The sequence below is a fragment of the Bos javanicus genome, chromosome 9, assembly GCF_032452875.1.
Source record: "Bos javanicus breed banteng chromosome 9, ARS-OSU_banteng_1.0, whole genome shotgun sequence".
NCBI lineage: Eukaryota > Metazoa > Chordata > Mammalia > Artiodactyla > Bovidae > Bos > Bos javanicus.
Window position 1 is genome coordinate 28,295,017 of NC_083876.1, and position 24,701 is coordinate 28,319,717.

Here is a 24,701-nt window from a genome sequence, read left to right on the forward strand (position 1 = left end):
CTACAGATGTTAAACTTGTCCGATTATAAACGCTGCTGGCTCCATATGCAGAGAAATTCCTCAATAAAGTAAGACAGAAAAAACAATTTCTGATTAAGACTTTTTTGGTATTTAAGTGTCCCAACTATACTGTTGTTTTAGTCTAGACTTTCTTTTTGCCCTCTTGTACAAAACAACAGGGTTATTTGTGCATGATTGGTTACTGAACTGGTCTTTTTCAACTACAATAAAGGAAGCTATCTGTCATTAACTCATGGTACATCTTAGTCTCCAGGCTCTGCTGTCTTTCAATGAATAACTTCTTCCCATGAAAACCTGTAGTTTAACTTTAATTATCCAGGTATCATTTATTCATTTATTATGCTTTTTTCTATTATCATTATGCTTTTTTTTATTATCATTCATTCATTTACAATATTGTGCTATACTTTAGTGTTTGAAAGACTAGATTTTGGACAGAAATGGATTCCAATTCCACATCCTGTGATTTACTAGTTCCATGACCAAATGGAGGCTATTTGAATGTCCTAAGATTTTGTTCCCTTACTTGTGAAATGGGGAAAATAACATCTACATCATACAGATGTACTAAGGAACAAGTGCACTCAATAACGCATGCATAATCCCCAGCATTAATTCTGGCAAATAGCATATGGTAGCAGTTAAAGAAATGACTTACAGAATACTGCTGCCTGTGTTCCAATATTAGCATTGTAGCTTTGTAGCTATGGAACATGTAGAAGTTACTTACCTTCTCTGTATCTGGGTTTCCTCATCAATAAAATGGATACAGTATCACCTTATTAGTTGTTTAGAAAAGCAAAGGAGTTGATATATACAAAACATTAGATAGGATTTGACAGGTAGTAGAAATGGTATGGACCTAACAGAAGCAGAAGATATTAAGAAGAGATGGCAAGAATACACAGAAGAACTGTACAAAAAGATCTTCATGACCCAGATAATCACGATGGTGTAATCATTCACCTAGAGCCAGACATCCTGGAATGTGAAGTCAAGTGGGCCTTAGAAAGCATCACTACGAACAAAGCTAGTGGAGGTGATGGAATTCCAGTTGAGCTATTCCAAATCCTGAAAGATGATGCTGTGAAAGTGCTGCACTCAATATGCCAGCAAATTTGGAAAACTCAGCAGTGGCTACAGGACTGGAAAAGGTCAGTTTTCATTCCAATCCCAAAGAAAGGCAATGCCAAAGAATGCTCAAACTACCGCACAATTGCACTCATCTCACACGCTAGTAAAGTAATGCTCCAAATTCTCCAAGCCAGGCTTCAGCAATATGTGAACTGTGAATTTCCTGATGTGCAAGCTGGTTTTAGAAAAGGCAGAGGAACCAGAGATCAAATTGCCAACATCCGCTGGATCATAGAAAAAGCAAGAGAGTTCCAGAAAAACATCTATTTCTGCTTTATTGACTATACCAAAGCCTTTGACTGTGTGGATCACAATAAACTGTGGAAAATTCTGAAAGAGATGGGAATACCAGACCACCTGATCTGCCTCTTGAGAAATTTGTATGCAGGTCAGGAAGCAACAGTTAGAACTGGACATGGAACAGCAGACTGGTTCCAAATAGGAAAAGGAGTTCGTCAAGGCTGTGTATTGTCACCCTGTTTATTTAACTTAAATGCAGAGGACATCATGAGAAACACTGGACTGGAAGAAACACAAGCTGGAATCAAGACTGCCGGAAGAAATATCAATCATCTCAGATATGCAGATGACACCGCCCTTATGGCAGAAAGTGAAGAGGAACTCAAAAGCCTCTTGATGAAAGTGAAAGTGGAGAGTGAAAAAGTTGGCTTAAAGCTCAACATTCAGAAAACGAAGATCATGGCATCCGTCCCACCACTTCATGGGAAATAGATGGGGAAACAGTGGAAACAGTGTCCGACTGTATTTTTCTGGGCTCCAAAATCACTATAGATGGTGACTGCAGCCATGAGATTAAAAGACGCTTACTCCTTGGAAGGAAAGTTATGACCAACCTAGATAGCATATTCAAAAGCAGAGACATTACTTTGCCAACAAAGGTCCGTCTAGTCAAGGCTATGGTTTTTCCTGTGGTCATGTATGGATGTGAGAGTTGGACTGTGAAGAAAGATGAGCTCCGAAGAATCGATGCTTTTGAACTGTGGTGTTGGAGAAGACTCTTGAGAGTCCCTTGGACTGCAAGGAGATCCAACCAGTCCATTCTGAAGGAGATCAGCCCTGGGATTTCTTTGGAAGGAATGATGCTAAAGCTGAAACTCCAGTACTTTGGTCACCTCATGCGAAGAGTTGATTCATTGGAAAAGACCCTGATGCTGGGAGGGACTGGGGGCAGGAGGAGAAGGGGACGACAGAGGATGAGATGGCTGGATGGCATCACTGACTTGATGGACGTGAGTCTAAGTGAACTCCAGGAGTTGGTGATGGACAGGGAGGCCTGGCGTGCTGCGATTCGTGGGGTCGCAAAGAGTTGGACACGACTGAGCGACTGATCTGATCTGATCTGATCTGAACTATGATGCTGAATATTATTTAATAAAGTGGAAGCACATATTACCCATAATCTAATGAGCTTTGTATTCTTTCACTTGATTATGCTATCTCTTCACAGATTTTCACAGAACATAATCTTCTTCCTATCATGCTCAGCCACACAGTCGTGTCCAACTCTTTGAGGCCCCGTGGACTGTAGCCCACCAGGCTGCTCTGTCCATGGGATTTTACAGGTGAGAATACTGGACTGGCTTGCCTCTTCTTCCTATACAAGAAGCTGAATTCACCCAAAGGAATAGTTACCTACAACTCATTTGTGAAGCAATGACTTTTCCCCCTCTCAATCTAAAAATGATATAAAACTGGAAAAGAAAATGAAGGAAAGGTGGAATCTAGAAAAGATTTTCCCCCATCCTTGATGGGGAACTGCTATTCCCTGCCAGGGAGAAGATAAAAATCATGTGAAACAACTCTCTTGATCTCATTCTTCAAGAGTTTTCAAATAGAACCATATAACCTTCACAGGATGCAAAACCTATACCAAACAAAGGGTGTCTGAAATTCCAATCGGCCCAAGTTAGAAGCAAGAAACTCGGGGCTGGGGAAGTCATCATGCTATGAGCCACGTCTGCAGGGGACAAAATGGCCTAATTAATTGGAAAAGAGAAGCAGGATCCAAAAAGACTTCAAAAGGTGGATCGCAGGAACCAAATGTAACAAGATGATGTCAATCAATTAAAATAAATGTGTTGAGAAGAAAGAGCTAAATATAGAAATCGAGAGCTATGAGGATAAAGGTCTAGAAGTAAGGAGACTAGTTTTAAGGGGCTCAGTGTGAGTCAGCAGTGTGCCTTGGCGGCCTGAACGACAGCAACAGTGACGACAACAGTAAACAGAGAAAGCCAATGAGGTCTACGCTGCAGAGCCAGGATTCTGGAATCTCAGCGGAAGCAGTGACAGCATCAGATGTCACCTCTGCCTTTCTAAACACTGCACTTAAAAGGGGCCATTGACAGACAGCAGAGAACTCCTTCATTTGACTGGTACTTCGTGAGCATCCTTTCTGCTCTCTACACACTCTACTCCAGGCACCGAAGATTCAGAAGAGAACAGGATAGACAAAGCCACTGAAGTCTCCCTGAAGCTTACATGGCAGGATGAAAGGGATAAATAATTAAAGCAAATCAATAATTTCACAGGCTAATAATGAGCTATAAAGAAAATAAAGGAGATGATTGATTGGAAGTGGCTAGAAGGCAGAGTAGAGCTTATTAAGACCTGGTGACTAACCAAAAGACCTTCTGGAGGAGGTGACCTTTGATTGGGGCCAGCCATTGGAAGATAGAGGAAAAGGACATTCCAACCAGAGGCTGAAGGAGAATAAAGAAAACTGCTGTGAAAGGTGGAGAGAAAAGGGAGATAAACTTGGAGGAAAGAGGTAGGCAGAGTCAGATTATGTAGCATATTATAAGTCACAATATGAAATTGATTGTATGCCTTGTATAATTACCAGTCATTAAAAATTCAAAGCAGAGAAGTGAAACAACCTGATTTACACTTTAAAAACATTATTTTGATTGACACGTGGATAATAAATGGAGAAGGATAAGGGTAGAAGCAAAGACAGCAGGTAACAAATTCTGTAGGAAGTGCACGTGATGAGGATACAGCTAAGGATGCAGAGGATATGAAAGAAGTATGCTCAGAGGAAGGGACCGCCCTAGTTAACAAGTCACAGAAGGAGGGGCTGAAGGAAATAAGCATCACTAGCTGGCAAGGGAAAAAACTGAGGACACCTATGAGAGCTGTCTCTGAATCCTCCTACAGCTCAGTTCTAGAGTGAGGGCACTCTGTGTCACGCTGTCACAGAAGAGCAGAAAAGAGTTATATCCACAAAGTGAAAGACTCTGTACCTCATAGACTGGAATCCTGTTCCATTACATATAGACTATGTGACTTTGGGGATACAAATATCTGTGTAATAGGGTTGCTATGAAACTTAAATGAATTTTACCCAAAAAAAAGTACCTGGTAAGCGCTTAACTCAGGGCTTCCCTGGTGGCTCAGCTGATAAAGAATCTGCCTGCAATGCAGGAGACCCTGGTTCAATTTCTGGGTTGGGAAGTTCCCCCAGACAAGGGACAGGCTACCCACTCCAGCCTTCTTGGGCCTCCCTGGTGGCTCATATGGTAAAGAATCCACCTACAATGCAGGAGACCTGGGTTCAATCCCTGGATTGGGAAGTTCCCCTGGAGGACGGCATGACAACCTACTCCTGTATTCTTGCCTGAAGAATTCCCATGAACAGAGAAACCTGAAGGGCTATAGTCAATGGGGTCGCAAAGAGTCAGACACGACTGAGCAACTAAGCACAGCACACAAGGGCCTAACTCACGAGAAAAGTGAAAGTGAAGTCGCTCAGTCGTGTTCGACTCTTGGCGACCCCATGGACTGCAGCCTACCAGGCTCCCCCGTCCCTGGGATTCTCCAAGCAAGAACACTGGAGTGGGTTGCCATTTCCTTCTCCAATGCATAAAAGTTAAAAGTGAAAGTGAAGGTCGCTCAGTTGTGTCCGACTCCTAGTGACCCCATGGACTGCAGCCTACCAGGCTCCTCCGTCCATGGGATTTTCCAGGCAAGAGTATTGCAGTGGGTTGCCATTGCAGTTGGTAATAAATGATAGATTGTAATAATTATCATTATTAGGATTTTTATTTTTATCAGAAGGAACCTATTCTTAGGCAATGGCTTTTAACCATTTTTGTCTTAGAAAACTTTGAGAATGTGATGAAATATGCCTTCTCTCCAGAAAAAAAAATGCACTATACACACAAACACACACATGTATATGTGTGTGTATATGTTAGCACTCAGTTGTGTCTTGCTATTTGTGACCCCACGGACTGCAGCCTACCAGGCTCCTCTGTCCATGGAATTCTCCAGGCAAGAATACTGGAGTGGGCTGCCATTCCCTTCTCCAGGTGTCCAGCACTGTAGACAGAATCTCTACCCTCTTAGCCACCAGGGAAATATATATATATATATATATATATATATATATATAAAATCTATATATATTATATACACCAATATATATACACCCACACATATACCCACACAGTTTTGAACACAACTTTTAGCACTTAACAGACTCCTTTGAGAGCCCATCAATGAACCTTTTAGCAGAGCATAAAACTCAAATTAGGAAGACTTGTTTTAAAGGGAAATGAGTTGAGAAGCCCAAACTTCATTTAAACATAATCTTGTCGATTAATGGAGAAATTAAAGCTGGAGATGTCACTAACCTTCCCATTTTGTCCAAGTTGTTGTGGAGCAATCTGGGAGAGAAAGGCATCCACATACACACCACACACACACACACACCCACACACACACACACACTAGCATCAGTAACAGCAACAAATAAAAGAGGTCAGTCTAAAATAACAGGGTTGTCACTGCATGAGTCAGTGGTAACTGAAAGACCACAAAATTGTCATCAGAGAAGGATGTAAGACAGTGTTGGGGATGACATGTAAGATGCTCTTGGGTCCTCCATGAACTCGGTGAAGAAAAATTGTAGGAGCTGTGGTTCCTAAGTTTCCAGGACAGGAAATCAACCGAGAAATAATATTTGTTGCCATTATCCAAATGAAGCCTGGGCTGGTACAGCCTGGGGTAGCATGAGAATTAGAAGTCTTCTGGTTTGTTACAGAATGCGAACACAGTGTCAGTTCTGTATTTGCATGTGTCTAGCAACTCCTCTGCCCTCAGTCACCAGTAGACTATGGCAAGACATATGTTTTATACACACTGAATCCAAAACATTTAGGAAAGCTTCTATTACAGAGCATGTGTTGAATAAATACACATTGATTGAGAGAAAACAGGCCTAATAACACTGTAAGAGTCAAAGCAGAAAATTAGATATTCTCAAGAATGAATTCTGTAAAGATTAAAGCCGCAGGGAAACAGAAGGTTTTGCTCCAGGAATGGCTAGATAGAAATGTTTAAAGAGAAACCTGGCTGCTGCTGCTGCTGCTGCGTCGCTTCAGTCGTGTCCAACTCTGTGCGACCCCATAGACAGCAGCCCACTAGGCTCCTCTGTCCCTGGGATTCTCCAGGCAAGAATACTGGAGTGGGTTGCCATTTCCTTCTCCAATGCATGAAAGTGAAAAGTGAAAGTGAAGTCGCTCAGTTGTGCCCGACTCTTAGCGACCCCATGGACTGCAGTCTACCAGGCTCCTCCGTCCATGGGATTTTCCAGGCAAGAGTACTGGAGTGGGGTGCCATTGCCTTCTCCGAGAAACCTGGCACAGATACTGAAAAAGGAATAGAAGCTTTGAATGATAATGTTTGAAGTGTGTGTGTATGCATGTGCTTGCTGTGGATCCCTTTCTTCAAATGAAATCTTACACAGAAGTCCAAAAAATTGGTTAGACCATCAGTCTCATGACAGTGGAGAGGGGCACTGTTCCCACGCCACCCCACTTGCCCTGAGGCATTCAACAAGAACCTTAAAATACAGTTTGAAAAGCCACTGGATTGGGTGACTTCTAAGGGGCCAGCTAGACTCTGTGAATCTGGAGCAGAACTCTGAGTTGAGGTTACCTTGAATGACTTTATCTTTGACTCAAAACTCCTAGACATCCAAACACAGGAGCATGAAAGGCTTCAAAATCCCACCAAGTATCTACTTTAGAAAAATATAAAATCTGGAGTTGTATGACGCGTCCCCACCCTGGCCCAGCCCGCTTCCCAGGTACCCGCAGCTTACCTCTTCATGGACTTGGGGGACAGTTCCTTCTCTACCTCCTTGACAGGCATGCTGTAGGAGTCCACACTGTACTCGCTGTCATCATCATACTCGTGGTCCAGCAGTGTTCTTGCCCAGGTTCCCATGTCGTAAGGGGGAAGCATTCCTCCGAACTCGGAGGGCAGAATCTCAGGGTGAATTAGTTGGTGTAGGCTGTTCAGGTTGTTACCATGCAAAAATATCTACAGACAAGAAGAGGGTGGGGAAAACCCACAGAGGAGAATGAATGCCATGTGGACACCAGGGGTTGGGGTAGGGTAGGAGGAGGAACTGAGGATAGAAAGAGCCAGAACAAGAGTTTTCCATGTCTGTTAGCATATTTAAGCCTCTCTTTTACTCTGTGAAACAGGCAGGCTGGTATCATAATCTTAATATTTCATATAAAAATCCTGAGGCTCAGGGACTTTAAGTAGCTTCTAGAAGGTCAGATCGTTTTTAAAGAATTGGAACTGAAAATTTAGTGTCCTGCTTCATAGCTGGGAACATGAGCAGAATCTAATGTGCCTACTTCGATCTGCACATTATCCTGGTGTTAGTTGTGCAAAGCTGATGATGTGCATAATGAACGCTATTAAAACAGACTTTTCTCATGAGGGACTCATCAACTGCTGAGCCCATTCAAGTTACTGAACCCCAAAGCTGTCACCAGTATGGCTTTGTCATTATCATCAATAAAAATAAGAATACTGTAACCACTAAATTACTGCTTTATAATGTAAAGTATGTGATGTAAATAAAAGTAGATTAGCATCATCACAATGAAAGGTTGACTGAAGAGTCACATCCCAAAGGAGTTATGTCCTGTAATGTTGCCAGCATCTTCTCTGCTACAGATTTCCATGCTTATCATTCAAATCGTAAATGGAAAGAGTTGAAACTGTAAAGCTGTGTGTATATGTTAATCATTGTTATTACTGTCTACACAGAGCTTTTTGTTAAATTGGAGGATCACTTCAGCTACATAGTCAAGATTTGTTTCTCCCTAAACAGCTACCTCTTTTCTCTTTTATATTAATCTCAAAACTGCAGATCAGTCTTCTCTAATAAAGTACTACTGTCATCTTATATAGATTTATACGTTTATTTAAAGATTATAGCTTATAAGTGGCTTAGAAATAATCTCATATTTTAGGTTCAAGATGAAAGAGCTAAGACATTCATCTTGCTTTCCATACTTTTAGAATCCACTTAAGTAAATATTTTGGAAAACAAAGACTGTGTGTGCATGTGCTTAGTTTCTCAGTCACGTCCAGCTCTGCGACCACATGGACTGTAGCCCGCCAGGCTCCTCTGTCCGTGGAGATTCTCCAGGCAAGAATACTGGAGTGGGTTGCCATGCCCTCCTCCAGGGGATCTTCCCAACCCAGGGATTAAACCGAGGTCTCCCACACTGCAGGCAGATTCTTTACCGTCTGAGCCACCAGGGAAGCCCAAAGAAAGCCAAAGAAAGACTAGTCTATATCAAATAAAATGAGAAGACTGGGAGTCACCAATCAACAAGTAATACTAATAAATTATGGAAGAATATAAAAGCACGTGAGAGCAGGTACTGGCCAAAATGATCACAGCAAGCGGCTGGTGGAATACATAATACTACAGAGGTGGAAGATACTTTCTGACCCAAGTTAAATCAGGTTATTTGCAAATTCTCCACCTTCCCACTCCTTTTACAGAACACAACAGCCTAAGAAAATATACCCACCCCTGTAATTTTCCTGGGAATATGAAATTCTAGTGCCTGAAATCCCTACTTTATTAGGTATACAACCTTTCTTTCATCAGACATGTTGCTTCACATCAGAAACCTTCTCTTTCAAGTCATGCAAGAGTTATGGTGATAAATCCATAGACAAGTAAATGCAGTTCACACTACTTCTTCTCTTTTTTGCCAACACCCTGTTACCGCCTCCCTCAACATCGCTCTCAGCTTTGGCCTTGTTTCCTCTTTCCCAGAAAAAAAACAGGGCAACCAGATGAGATCCACCTACTAGCATCTGTGTCCATATGCTTCGCCTTTGCTCCCAGCACAATGGAAGAATCCAGTCTACAAAGGCCAACCCCTCCACCTGTGCACTAGAATCCATCCCCTCTTCCACTCAGTTATATTTCCCAAGCAATTATCTCTTGTCTCTCTCACATCATCAGATTTCCTCTTTGTTCTGTATGTTTTCCATCAAAGAACATACATTCTAGCTCTACTCTTGCCTACCCCCCATACAGATGCATTAAACCTATCTTGACCCTACTTCTATTTCCAGTTATTATCCTATTTTCTCCTTCTTCTTACTGCAAAACTCAACAAAGGAATTATCTGTATTCATTGCCCAAGTACATTTGTCCCATTTTTCCTGAATCCAATCCAAATAGGTTTGCCTCCCACCACTACACGGAAATAGCTCTTGTCAAGATCCTTCTCGCTGCTAAATTCAGTGTCCAATAATTCTCTATCCTTATTTTTCTTAAACTCTCAGCAGCACTGGGTAGAGTAGATGATTCTCCTCAATGAAAACACTTTCTCCCAGGATCTCTTGGTTTCCTACTATCTGATAGAAGCCTCCTTCAGTCCCTTTTGCTGGTTATTCCACTTCTACAATATCTTAACATCAGAGAGCCTCAGGCTTCAGTTCTTGGATTTATTATCTTCTCTAACTGCACTCAGGTAATTTGGAAATAAACCCCAAATATTCGTTGGAAGGACTGATGCTGAACCTGAAGCTCCAATACTTTGGCCACCTGATTCAAAGAGCCGACTCATTGGAAAAGACCCTGATGCTGGGAAAGATTGAGGGCAGGAGGAGAAGGGGACGACAGAGGATGAGATGGTTGGATGGCATCACTGACTCAATGGACATCAGTTTGAGCAAACTCTGGGAAAATGAAGGACAGGGAAGGCTCATGTGCTGCCGTTCATGGGGTCACAAAGAGTCGGACACAACTTTGTGACTGAACAAATACAAGGTTTAAATATCGTCCATACACTAAGACCTGGTGGCTCAGATGGTTAAGCGACTGTCTACAATGTGGGAGACCCGGGTTCAATCCCTGGGTGGGGAAGTTCCCTGGAGAAGGAAACGGCAATCCACTCCAGTACTATTGCCTGGAAAATTCCATAGAGGGAGGAGCCTGGTAGGCTACAGTCTATGGGGTCGCAAAGAGTCAGACACGACTGAGCGATCTTCACCATATACACTGAAAATGTGTATCCTGAATCCAGACCTCTCTTTTGAACTCCATATTACTATTTTTACTCTCTGTGTCACACCTCCACTTAAATGATCAATGGGCATCTCAAACATGTCATATCCAGAACGGAACTTATAACTTTCTCCCCTAAATCAGATTCTCCCTATTTTCAAGGTCAGCTAATGGTACAAATATGCTTCTAGTTACTCAGGCCAAAACCTTTGACTCATCTTTTACTTCTCTCATAATCTAAGTTGTCAGGAAATTCTTTCGGTACTACCTCCAAAATCTATCCTGAATTCAAACATCTGAACAACTCTGCTGCTACAACCCTAACTCAACTCCTATCATCCTTTCCACTGTGTTACTGAACTAGCCTCCTAACTGCTCTCCCCACTTCCACTCTTGCCACCAGGACGCTACTCTCAACACAGCAGCCAAAGGACCATGTCAAAACTTGAATCAGTCAGATAATATTATTCTGCTCACAATCCCCCACTGGCTTCTCCTTTCTTCTTGCTCCAATCCTTTAAGATCCTCTACGAACGCCTTCAGTGAACACATCTCCTGCAACTCATCTGCTGGAGCACCCACGCACACATTTGTCTCATCGTTTATTGAAGTTTTACTACATTCTCCCTCTTACATATTTTTCTTCCTCCATTTTACTCAAGAAGTCTGGTTCTTAGGGGCTCTTTTGCCTCAGATTGCCTTACAATTATACTTAGGCTGAATTTTTAAATTAAAAATTAAAAAAAATTTTTTTCCTAAACTGTGCCATTAAAGAGATTATGGTAGGAGACCATAATTATAGGAAGAGGAGGGTAAAATATTTTTAAGAATTAGCAAGGAGTAGATGAGAAAGTCCGTGATACTGAGGAAGCAGTAGAAGCTTGTGACAACTAGTAGGAAAATCAGTTTCCTGTCAGCTCCTGGGGTGTGGCAGGACCACATCTATGGACCAGCTAAAAAGTTCACTGGGATAGTGGATTGAAACCTAGGCATTGGACTCTAACATCAACAAAGATGCTTGGGTCCAAAAAGAGACCTTCATTCAAGGAACTAATACTAGCTTGAATAGTGAAGATGTCAAAAGTGGCCATGATAGATTGTAAGTTAGGCTGTACATGAAATATTCCAGACATTGGTGAAATTTTGAGAAGGGATCTCTGTAACACTTAAGGTTGACATTCCCATCAACCCAGCATGTTGGAAACTCAAAGTCTGCTTTAATTTAAGAAAATGAAGAACTAAATGGCCATTTGTGAAAGATGATTCACAACTTTTCTTTAGGTTTTCTTTTACCAGCTTTTCAGAACATAGATGTATAGCATTTGCGTTATAAGGTGCTTGAGTAATACTGTAAGGCTGAATCACTTGGGATTCCAGGAAGGAAATATAGCAATAGCATTGTATTGTGTATTGATTATATAAGCAGAAGTTAAGGGTGTTTTAATTTATAATTATTTTCTCATATAAAAATTCCCAAATCGTGTAGTTGTAACTAAAATGGTAAAATTCAAATATCTCCCTTCCATCTAGAATAGTGCCAGCACTGTCTTTTTTAAGGCATTGTCAAAATCATCAAATTCCACCAAATAACTCCCAAACCTAGAGCTTTCCTTGTTTTATAGATCTGACACTCTTCAGTTTTTTCAACAGAGCAGAATCATGTCAAAATAATGTCACAACAAGTCACCCCTGAACTCAGTCTTTCAAATGCTACTCATTTCACTCTGACTGAAAGCCCAGATCTGATGGCAGTGTGCAAGGCCCTCCAAGAGCTGGCACACCATGTTCCCACCCATCCAATGCACTACTATCCTCTCCAATAGCTCATCTGGCTCCAACTTTTCTGACCTCTTTGCGTGTGTGCTAACTCACTTCAGTCGTGTCCAACTCTTTGGACTCTGTGGACTGTAGCCCACCAGGGTCCTCTGTCCATGGGATTCTCCAGGCAAGAATACTGGAGTGGGCTGACATGCCCTCCTCCAGGGGATCTTCCTGACCCAGGGATTGAACTTGTGTCTCTTATGTCTCCTGTGTTGGTAGGTGGGTTCTTTACCACTAGTGCCACCTGGGAAGGCCTCCTTGCTATTTGTCGAATATTCCAGGCTTGTTTCTACCCAAGAACCACTACCTTTGCTATTCCCTGTACCTGGAACAGTCTTCCCAGTAAATCCGTATTTTCAGTTCTACTATCTCCTAGCTGAGATTTAGAGCAAATGGTTTCACCTTCCATGCCTCATTTTCCCATCTATAAAAGGAGAAAAATAATAATGCTTACCCTAAAGCCTTGTTGGAAGGACTAAATGAGTTAACATATTGAAAGTACTTAGAACAGCATGTGGTGTAGAATGAATGCTACATTAGCGTTCACAGGTATAATTTGTACTAAAAACCCCAGCAGGTACTTTCGATCACCTGACCATCCTTTCACAAAAGATTGCTTGAAAGTGTTATTTCTGAGGCATGTCAATCCATTGTTTTGAACTATAAATTGTAAATTAACTTGATTTACAAATATTCATTGGAAGGACTGATGTTGAAGCTGAAACTCCAATACTCTGGCTACCCGATACAAAGAGCTAATTCATTGGAAAAGACTCTCTTGCTGGGAAAGATTGAGAGCAGGAGGAGAAGGGGGCAACAGAAGATGAGATGGTTGGATGGCATCATTGACTCAATGGACATGAGTCTGAGCACACTTAGGGAGATACTGAAGGACAGAGAAGCCTGGCGTGCTGCAGTCCATGGGGTCACAAAGAGTCAGACGTGACTTAGGACTGAACAACAACAAATTAACTTGAATCTTGGTGAAAGACATAATTCCTAATATAAATGATCATTGTCTACAGAATTCTTCCTCCTAAATTACTAAAACATATTCAACAAATTCATAAGCAGAAAACTCTCTGTTCACAAATGTTTGAAACCAACACACACCTAACAATGACTTCACTTTCACACTTACAGTAAGGCTTTTATGGCACTAAAGTACCTGAAGGACCTTCTCATTCACTGAGAAACATGGAAAATTATCCTCTGTATGGATTTAGAAGTAACTATATTTTTCTGTGGAACTAATCATTTGAAAATTGGTCACAGCACAGTGGTAAAAATATCTCTAAATGCGAAGCTATTTGGATTCAAATGTTAACTCTACAACTTTACAGCTGTGTAAATGAGTAAGCAAGTTATTTATCCATCCTAAAACTTACTTTCCTCAGCTTTGAAATAGAAAATGATGCTACTAATCATACTTTGCAGAGACGTTTAAAGGATAAGATGAAATAATGTATATTAAATGCACTTTAAAATCATTATAATGATTAATGTGTTCGGCATTGTAGTATGGGGGTTCCCCAGGTGGCACACTGGTAAAGAACCCACCTGCCAATGCAGGAGACACAAGAGATGCAGGTTCCATCCCTGGGTCAGGGAGATCCCCTGGAGGAGGAAATGGAAACCTGTTTCGTATTCTTGTCCAAAAAAATTCCATGGACAGAGGAGCCTGGTGGGCTATAGTCCAGTGGGTCATAAAGAGTTGGACACAACTGAGTGACTGAGCACATGCACTGTGTTAAATGAGTTATATAAATCTTTGTATTCTCAGAAAAATGATTATTTTGGAACATACTTTGAGTATCCTAGTTGTTGGATAAAACTAAATCTTGGAATTCAAGTAACCTGTAATTTAAAGAAATATTAAAATTTCTACATATGAACATTCTGTCTGTAATGTATGATTGCTCATGACAATCACTACAAAATTATATTAAATATTACAAAATTCACCATATATAATGCAATACATATTGTGAAATTACTAACACCCGTTTATCAACATATATAAAATTTCTGTCTAAACGTTACTTGAAATTAAGTATACCAATAACAATACAGTAACATGGCATAATTGTTTTTTTCACTTTTAAACTGAGGCTTTAATATATGATGAATGTGCTAAAATGTTCTCCCCATTTGTGGAAAAGCAAGAGAGTTAGTTTTTAAATATTTCTTTCACAGATACACTGTTCAGAATTAACCACAAGGTTTTAAATTTTGTAAAATATCTTTTATGTTAAATAGTTACATTCAGTATAGAAGCACACTTTTGCTGTAGCAAACGTTATACACGCAGTATGCATGATAACTTATTGAATGGGGAGGGAAAGGAAACAAACAAAAAAAAAGAAGCAAGCAAATACCCTTTTCCGAGTCTTCTCCTTCAGGAAAGGCCGGATCACGGTGTACAGGGCATGGATGTACCATGGTTGGTTAACAAAATGAATTCCTCCAAATCTTGCTGGGAAACTATCCTAGAGTAACATGGAGGGGGAAAAAATCAAAACACGCTTTAAAACATTGAGAAGGTTAAGGGAAGGCGTTATGGTGAACAACTTTGTTATTTCACACACTTAAATGAGATTATCTGCATAGCAAAGGAGAAAAAGAAAAAAGAACCTTACTGCAATTAACACTGTAAATTTCATATGGAAACTGAAGGAATATGTAATAAAGCACATCTTTCTCAAGAACCGGTTGTTGATAGGAATTTCAGTGTTTTTAAGAGTGCCACATTTCAAGCTTGCAAATTCCTGATAGTCATTATAAACCAAGAACTATAAATAAAAGACCTGAGAAATCTGTTGCACAATGAATCTATGTTAGATATATGTATATTAAATTATATTTAAATTAAAATGTTTTATAATTTTCAATGTAGACATCTATAATGTAAGGACTGTCACATATCAAACACATTTTATTCTATTATCAACTTTACTATGAACACTCTCCTTATTCCAGCTACCAAAAAAAGGAAATGTGCTTAAGCAAAATAAAAACCTGGAAGTGTAGTGTAAGAAAATTTGCACACGCATTTTGTCAAGGTAAATGAAACTCACATGCTCTGTTCTTATCCCACAGGAGGAAAATGGGGCTATCATAAAGCCAGCTTCTCTTTCAGTAAGAACTCTCTTGTGCAAGATTTGCATCTGAAGTGATGCAGAGGTGTTTTCTTCCCATCTGTGACTAAACAAGTGCATTTCAAGTCCACCCCCAAATCTGAATAGAATCCTTAAATCAAACAGATTACGACATTTGACAGTCCTAAGATTCTGCATAAATGCACCTAATGGTTCAAAATTCCATGCTGAGCTGACTACAAAAGTCTCCTTTTAAAAATCCATCCACTAGAAGTCTCTCTTGAGTGGCATCATAATAATTAACATATTTCTGGATACTATATAGAGCATAAATAAAAACAAAAGAAGAGAAACTGAAATAATTGTAAATCTATTTTCTTAATTTAAGTTTTCTCTTGAATAAGATTCAAAAGATTTGAAAACACTGTTTTGTTTTTAGGGAACACATGAGCATTAAGGGCTTGGTTGGCTCAGACAGTAAAGAATTCGCCTGCAATGCAGGAGACTTGGGTTCGATCCCCAGGTGGGAAAGATCCCCTGGAGAAGAGAATGGCTAGTGACTCCAGTATTCTTGCCTGGAGAATTCCAAGGACAGAAGTGCCTAGCAGGCTACAGTCCATGGGGTTGCAAAGAGTCAGGAATGACTGAATGACTAACGCTTTCATTTTATGAGCATTAGAAATTAATTAGTGATTTTGTACAGTGGCTTTTGAGTCAACAAACATTGTTTTAGCAAAGAAATTTCTATCTCTGAGAATAATATGCTATGAAAACACCATGGTACTTCGAATAATAAATTGGTAAAATGTGTCTTATTCTATGTCAGTGTCTTACTTCTTTTATAAATTTGTGGTTTTCATTCATCAAAAGATTATTACAAAACAGAAATGAATCAGGTAAAAAAAGAAGACATAGTTGTTTTTAAATCATGACATTTTTATACATAAAAAGAAGACAAATAATGTATATACACTAAAAAGAATACCAAAATGTGCCCTCCATTCAGCTCAAGAAATAGAATATGCTGGTAACCTTGAAGTTCACTGTATTTTCATCTTCTTTCACTTACCCACATTTTAAAATTTCATATTTTATTTCAAACATAAGCATTTCTTTCGCTTATATTTTATGTTGTAAATATTGTGAATATATATTATTTTATATTTTGCATATTTTATTTATTTTTATATTTTATTATTTTGCTATGTGTGTTAGTTGTTCAGTCATGTCCAAATCTTTGAGAGACCATGAATTGTAGCTCACCAAGCTCATCTCTCAGGCAAGAATACTACATATACAAATATACTAGGCTTCCTCCGGTGGCTCAGCAGTAAAAACCTGCTCACCAAGCTCATCTCTCAGGCAAGAATACTACATATACAAATATACTAGGCTTCCCCCAGTGGCTCAGCAGTAAAAACCTGCCTGCAATGCAGGAGCCGCAGGAGATGAGAGTCAGATCCCTGGGTTGGGAAGATTCCCTGGAAGAGGGTATGGTAACCCACTCTAGTATTCTTACTTAGAGAATCCCATGGACAGAGGAGCCTGGTGGGCTACTGTCCACAGGGTCACAAAGAGTCAGATTCAACTGAAGCGACTTAGCAGGCACCACGTAAACTTTAGACAAAGGTCATAGTGAATGTCATCACATAATGGTGTTACTGAGGCTTGTTGGATCTGAAATATAAACATTTTGTGCACAGCTACAGTTCATTGTCACTATTATATAGCACACCATTGCATGGTGGTTGTTCATTCGCTCAGTCGTGTCCAACTCTTTGTGACCCCATGGACTGCAGTACTCCAGGCTTTCCTGGCCTTCTCTATCTCCAGAATTTGATCAAACTCATGTCCATCAGTTAGTGACACTATATAACCATCTCATCCTCTGCAGCTTCCTTCTAGTCTTGACCTCAGTCTTTCTGAGCATCAGGGTCTTTTCCAATGAGTCGGCTCTTCGCATCAGGTGGCCAAAGTAGTGGTGCTTCAGCTTCAGTATCAGCATCAGTCCTTCCAGTGAGTATTCAAGGTTGATTTCCTTTAAGATTGCCTGGTTTGATCTCCTTGCTGTCCAAGTGACTCTCAGGAGTCTTCTCCAGCAAAAGAGTTTGAAAGCATCAATTCCTCAGCTCGGTCCAACTCTCACATCCATACATGACTACTGGAAAAACCATAGCTTTGACTAGATGGACCTTTGTTGGCAAAGTGGTATCTCTGCATTTTATTATGCTGTCTAGGTTGGTCATAGCTTTACTTCTAAGGAGCAAGTGTCTTTTAATTTTGTGGCTACAGTCACCATCTGCAGTGATTTTGGAGCCCAAGAAAATAAAATCAGACACTGTTTCTACTTTTTCCCCATCTATTTGCCATGAAGTGATAGGACTGGATGCCATGATCTTAGTTTTTTGAATGTTGATTTTTAAGCCAGCTTTTTCACTCTTCTCTTTCACCTTCATCAAGAAGCTCTTTAGTTCCTCTTCATTTAGAAGAAAGTGAAGTCGTTCAGTCGTGTCTGACTCTTTGCGACCCCATGGACTGTAGCCTACCAGGCTCCTCTCATGGGATTCTCCAGGCAACAGTACTGGAGTGGGTTGCCATTTCCTTCTCCAGGGGATCTTCCCAACCCAGGGAATGAACCCGGGTCTCCAGCATTCCAGGCAGACACTTTAACCTCTGAGCCACCAGGAAAGCCTTCATTTAGAAGAGGTGAGATCAAATTGTACCAATTTATACTCTTCCTTCCACCAGTTATGCAGGAAAGTTCTGGCTATTCCTCATACACTTGATATTGTCAATCTTCCTAATGCCAATCTAATGGGTATAAAATAGGTTCTCTTGACACTTTAATTTGCTAGTTGCTTGGTCTTTGCTGTTTGTAATTCCATCATTAATAACTTGCTTGATAGCATAACCATTTTACTCAGAGGTATTCTGCTTCTGAGTCCTTGAGGGCCTGTCTGCTGACCTTGTTCATGATATCTTGTTTACAGTGAGTTTATATTTGGTTACTATTAATCATTGGGAATCCTGAAAGAGCTATCTTGAGGATGCTTCTCTCCAGGCAAGATCTATATCATCTCTACCAGGTTCTATCAACCTCGTTTGGCTATAATTTAATTTCTCATCTCATAGTTTCTCTGCCTGTAGGATGTATGTATGTGCAAATGTCAGATACATGAGACAATTATTACTTCAGAGTATCAGGGAAGACTATTATCATCATTATTATTAATACTATTATTACTATTATTATTTTTATACCTGAGTATGGAAGAGGCGGACTTCCCTGGTGGCTTGGCAATGAGGAATCTGTCTGCAATGCAGGAGAAGCAGGAGATGGGGGTTTGATCCCTGGGTTGGGAAGATCCCCTGGAGAAGAGCATGGCAACCCACTCCAGTGTTCTTGCCAGAAAAATCCCATGGACTGAGGAGCCTGGCAAGCTATTGTACATGGTGTTGCAAAGAGTCAGACACAACTGAAGCAACTGAGCAAGCACGCACAGGAGAAGCAGACAGGTTTCCTTAAAAGTTTCCTGGCCAGCTGGGATTTTCCCAGCACAACCTTCCCCTAAGGATGTAGCATTTGGAGGAATGCAGGTTCTCATCAGTCACAAACTTGCCCTCAGTGTGTGGGGGCCTCATGCCTGCTCCTGCCAACCCCACAGCCCCAGCAACCATTACTCTCCAAAATCCTAGGTTCTTGTGGGTGTGTGCTCAGTTGCATCCAACTCTGCGGCCCCATGGACTGCAGCCCAACAGGTTCCTCTGCCCATGGAATTTTCTAGGCAAGAGTACTGGAGTGGGTTGCCATGCCCTCTTCCAGGAGATCTTTCCAACCCAGGGACTGAACCCTCATCTCTTGTCTCCTGCATTGGCAGGTGGATTCTTTACCACTAGCGCCACCTAGGTTCTTACAGTCAACATTTACCTGCAGAACCATTCAAACTTCACTTAAATTCTTTTTTTCTTTCAAGTAGACTCTGTGTGCTAGTCTCTGTTGGGACTTGTCTTATGTTCACGAGAGTTCAGTAGATCATCTAGACATATTTTCATTGTGATTTTTTTCAAAACTTTGGTGTTTCATGGCAGGGCGTTCTTGAAGAATTTTTAACCTATAGCACTGCCTAAAGCAGAACTACTTGGTACACTTAAAATATACTCCCAAGTGAGCATTTTGATCTCTAGAACAAAACTGAACGAACAACAGTTATCGATTTATTTAACCAAAAGTCTTAGCTCAGAGATTTTTCAACTTTGAGAATCATTTGAAGGTCGTGCTTCTTCTATTGTGAAAAAGGAATATGCACACGTAAGCACATAACTTACAAATGATGCCATTAGACACATCTTTAAATACAGAATAATTTGGTCACAGTTAAGATGGTGTAAAAGAGAAAGAAAAGCACTGACTTTGAAATCAAGTAGACTCAGGTTAAAATTCTAACTTAATACCGCCTGTGTCCTCTCGGGCATCCAGGTCCACAACGAGGACATAACACTTGATTCCTTCCTTTCCTCACTGTGACACCACTCACTTCCTCTCTCTTTCTCTCCTGCTCGTGGTGTTACCATTATACGTATGATACGTCTTTTGTAGTTGCCCTGCAGTCCTTGGACATTCTGTTCTGCTTTTTTCCCTTTGTTCTCTTTGCATTTTGGTTTTTGAGGTTTCTATTGATATAACCTCAAGCTCAGAGACTCTTCCTTAGCTGTGTCCAGTCTACTAAAAAGTCTATCAAAGACCTTCCTCATTTTTGTCACAGTGTTTGATCTCTAGCATTTCCTTCTTCGTTCTTTTTTAGACTTTCCACCTCTTGACTTACACTGCCCAGTTTATCTATTAAACTGCTTTCCAGTTTATCTATCAAACCTGCTTTCCAGCTTATCTATTAAAGCCCTTAGCATATTCCTCATAGTTGCTTAAATTCCCAGTTTAATAATTCCAGCACCCCTGCCATGTATCATTCTGATGATTACTCTGTCTCTTCCAATTGTGCTTTCTACCTTTTTTCAGCTATGCATTATAATGTTTTCATGACAGCCAGGCATGACCTACTAGGTATAAAGAACTATTGTAAAAAGCCTTCAGTAGTATAATGGTAAGATGTGGGGCAGGGTGAAGCATTCTATAGTGCAGCAGACTAGCTCTCATGCTTTTAATGATCCTGTCTCTGGACTGTGCACTCCCAAGGGTTGTTTTTTATTTTATAATTTTTTTCTCCCCTCTTAGGTAGAACAACATGGCTAAAGTACCCAGAGTTGGGTATTTGTCTTCTCCCATGTGGGGACTAAAATTGGGAATTTTCTTTCCTTAGGTCAATTGCGGTAGTTTAGTTGCTAAGTCGTGTCCGACTCTTGTGACCCCATGGACAGTAGCCTGCCAGGCTCCTCTGTCCATGGAATTCTCCAGGCAAAAATACGAGAGTGAGTTGTCATTTCCTTCTCCACATAGGTCAGTTATATTCTAAGAATATATTCTAATAACCCAGCCACTTGGGTTCTGGTTACCTGCACCTACCAGGAGATACTAAAATTGTCTCTTAATTTACAAACTGTGAGCTCTTTAAGTGCAAAGGTCGTGTGTTCTCCTGAGAGCAAGCCTTGATGACCAGAACAGTGCTCTGGCATATTTAAAAATGGCTCCTTTTCCCCACCCCCAAAGCAAACACAAGGGGATTTTTCTCAAATACTTACTGAGAGAACTTGGGTCAAGATTCTGGAGGTAAATCTCACCAAAGTATGGATGGACCCCGACACCTGCACCCTCACTGGAGTTTTTCACTCTCAGAATTTTGTACAATGAGCCTCCAGCAGTTTGTCAATTATAATTCAGGCTGTCCATCTCCAGCACTGATTTCCATGCTGGTTTCTGATCGAGAGTTTCTGCCCCACTAAGCCAAGACTGCCTGTATTCACCTGTTTCTCCAGTCTTGGAGGTAGGGGATTGCCCTGTATCCTTGTATCATCTTTAAAAATCTAAGAATAGTCATTGACTTTTCAATCTGCTCCGTTTTTTCCTTGTTAGGACAGAGTAGCAACTTCCAAGCTTTTTATATGTGAAACTGAAAACCAGAAGTCTGATTCCTTCACTTCTTACCACACCCCAAGTCCTGAAATATTTATACCCAATGCTGTGCAGCTTCATATTTTCATATTCACCTTCCATACGATGCCAATGTGATCCCAGGAAAACCTGAAACCACTATCCCCATTTCTCTGCTTAGTATCATGTCACTTCCCTCCATCCCCTTCACGTCTGTTCATACTCATGTGCTGTTTATTATTTGTTGATTCTATTCCTTTTTTCCCCCCTTTTTAAAATAATCTGCTCATACTGAACCCTTAAGAATCAGCTCAGGCAACATCTTCTCCAGGAAGCTTTATTGATCCTTTTCCTCACTTCTCATCCCAGTGAAAGAAAGTAAAGTGAAAGTGAAGTCGCTCAGTCATGTCGACTCTTTGCGATCCCATTGACTGTAGCCTGCCAGGCTCCTCCATCCACGGGATTCTCCAGGCAAGAATACTGGAGTGGGTTGCCATTTCCTTCTCCAGGGAATATTCCTGACCCAGGGATTGAACCCAGGTCTCCTGCTTTGCAGGCAGATTCTTTACCATCTGAGCCACTGGTAGCCTCATCCTGCTGCTGCTGCTGCTGCTGCTGCTGCTAAGTCGCTTCAGTCGTGTCCGACTCTATGCGACCCCATAGACAGCAGCCCACCAGTTCCCCTGTCCCTGGGATTCTCCAGGCAAGAACACTGGAGTGGGTTGCCATGTCTTTCTCCACTCTCCCATAAAAGCCTACCTCTACCATCACAGTGCTGGAGTCCATCACTCTACCTACCATGAGATACTAAAATTGTCTCTTAATTTATCTGCTTTCACTACTAAACTGTGAGCTCTTTGAGTGCAGAAACCTCTGCACTCAAAGTGTTCCATATGATCTGTTGGTGCTGGGCCTGGCATCCATTTCCACCCACTTCATGCCCAAATAAGAGAGCAGGGCATGGAAGGCTAAACCACAGGAATCTTACCACGAGGGTTCTTAACAAGAGAAATCTATATGAGATCTACTTGAGTGAGATTTAAAGGACTAAAAGGAGGCAGCAGTCACCTTCCTGTGCAACGACAGCTGCTAAACAAGCACCAGGCTTCCCCAAGGGCTCAGGGGTAGAGAATCTGTGCCAGTGCAGGAGGTGCAGGTTTGATCCCTGGGTCGGAAGATCCCCTGGAGAAGGAAATGGCAACCCACTTCAGTATTCTTGCCTGGGAAATTCTATGGATGGAGGAGCCTAAAGTACTCGGAGCCACAAAAGAGCTGCACATGACATAGTGACTAAATAACAACAAAAGCAAGCTCTAGAGGAGCAATTGTTTACAGCAGTATCTGGACGAGATCTTCCACTTTGTAGTTGTCACTTTGGCAGGTAAAAGTCTGCTGGGACATCAGTCAGTAAGAAGGTAAAGACATTTGTTTATTGACCTCTGAATCTCATCTGCAGGGTTGTGACTTCAAAACAAGAGATTAGTCACAGTTCCCCCTAATTCTCATTCCTCCTGCTCTTCCAATGAGGTTTTAGGCACTCACTCTCTGCATTTAAATCCACTTGAACTATCCAGAGATTTCTGTTTTGTGCACTGAATGTTGATCCAGACTCTGCTTGATTCACCTTTATACTCCTAGTGTTTTGAAAATGTGTGTATATATATGTGTGTGTCCCAGAGCAAAGCTAGATGAATATTTATTAAATGAAATAGATCTTGATATTTATTACTTCAGTTCAGTTCAGTTCAGTTGCTCAGTCGTGTCCTACTCTTTGCGACCCCATGAACCACAGCGCGCCAGGCCTCCCTGTCCATCACCAACTCCCGGAGTCCACCCAAACCCATGTCCATCGAGTTGGTGATGCCATCCAACCATCTCATCCTTTGTCGTCCCCTTTTCCTCCTGCCTTCAATCCTTTCCAGCATCAGGGTCTTTTCAAATGAGTCAGCTCTTCACATGAGGTGGCCAAAGTATTCGAGTTTCAGCTTCAACATCAGTCCTTCCAATGAATACCCAGGACTGATCTCCTTTAGAATGGACTGGTTGGATCTCCTTGCAGTCCAAGGGGCTCTCAAGAGTCTTCTCCAACACCACAGTTCAAAAGCATCAATTCTTCGGCACTCAGCTTTCTTTATAGGCCAATTCTCACATCCATATATGACCACTGGAAAAACCATAGCCTTGACTAGACGGACCTTTGTTGGCAAAGTAATGTCTCTGCTTTTTAATATGCTGTCTAGGTAAGCCATATTCTCTGAGCTACAATTTCTTGATCTGCAAAATGGGAACAACATTTAATAGGATTGCTATGGCTAACCATTGGTGTTACTCATTCAGCACACCTCCTTGGTACTAAGCTACCAAGTTAACAATGAACCCTCCCTTTACACAAGTGGAAATGACCATGGAGGAAATTTTACAATATGGCTTACCGGGCAGTTGCTTGGCCTTAAATAAAACTACAGAGTGCATGCATGGGTGCTAAGTTGCTTCAGTTGTGTCCTACTCTTTGCGACCCTATGGACTGTAGCACACCAGGCTCCTCTGTCCATGGGGTTCTCCAGACAAGAATACTGGAATGGGTTGTCATTCCCTCCTCCAACACTACAGAGTACAAAACAGTAATAAAAATATCAAGAAAATACAATATGCTAATCACTGGCTCTGCTGGGCACATTGCTGTTCACTGGAGACAATGAAACAAGAAATGCTTTGCAATTAATGAGAGAAGGGCCAAAAAGGGCTGAAGAAAGTTAATAGAACTTCTATCCTCCAAGAGCTTTTGCCAATTCCCCTGCTTCCATTCATTTTCCCTTGAGCAGAACATTTGGGCTTAATGCACAAACTCTTGAATAAATTCTTCAGTTAAATGCAAATGTGACCCACTAAAGCTCTAGTGGAATTCAGCATCTCTCCAAGCCTCTGTAGACCATTCAGTTCAGTTCAGTCGCTCAGTCATGTCCGACTCTTTGTGACCCCATGAACTGCAGCACACCAGGCTTCCCTGTCTATCACCAACTCCTGGAGCTTGTTCAAACTATGTCCATTGAGTCAGTGATGCCATTCAATCATCTCATCCTTTGTCAACCATAAACTTAAATAAATATCATTCTTTGGGAGAAGATGGATTGGGAAGTACTTCTATCCTGTAGTATGTGAGTTTCTTTAAGAGGTGACTGCCTTGACAAACAACTGCAAAACAAGCTCAGTTAAAGCACAGCCT

General features: G+C 41.1%; 1 protein-coding gene across 1 annotated transcript in view; it reads right to left on the reverse strand.

Annotated features, from left to right (window-relative positions):
* Positions 1 to 24,701, reverse strand: part of CLVS2 (clavesin 2) — an 87,755-nt gene that overhangs the window by 12,013 nt on the left and 51,041 nt on the right. The window contains exons 4-5 of the mRNA XM_061427432.1: positions 14,716 to 14,826; positions 7,283 to 7,503 (exon numbers count right to left, since the gene is read on the reverse strand). Of these exons, the coding sequence (XP_061283416.1) occupies positions 7,283 to 7,503; positions 14,716 to 14,826 (332 nt within the window). The remainder of the gene's footprint in view (positions 1 to 7,282; positions 7,504 to 14,715; positions 14,827 to 24,701) is intronic.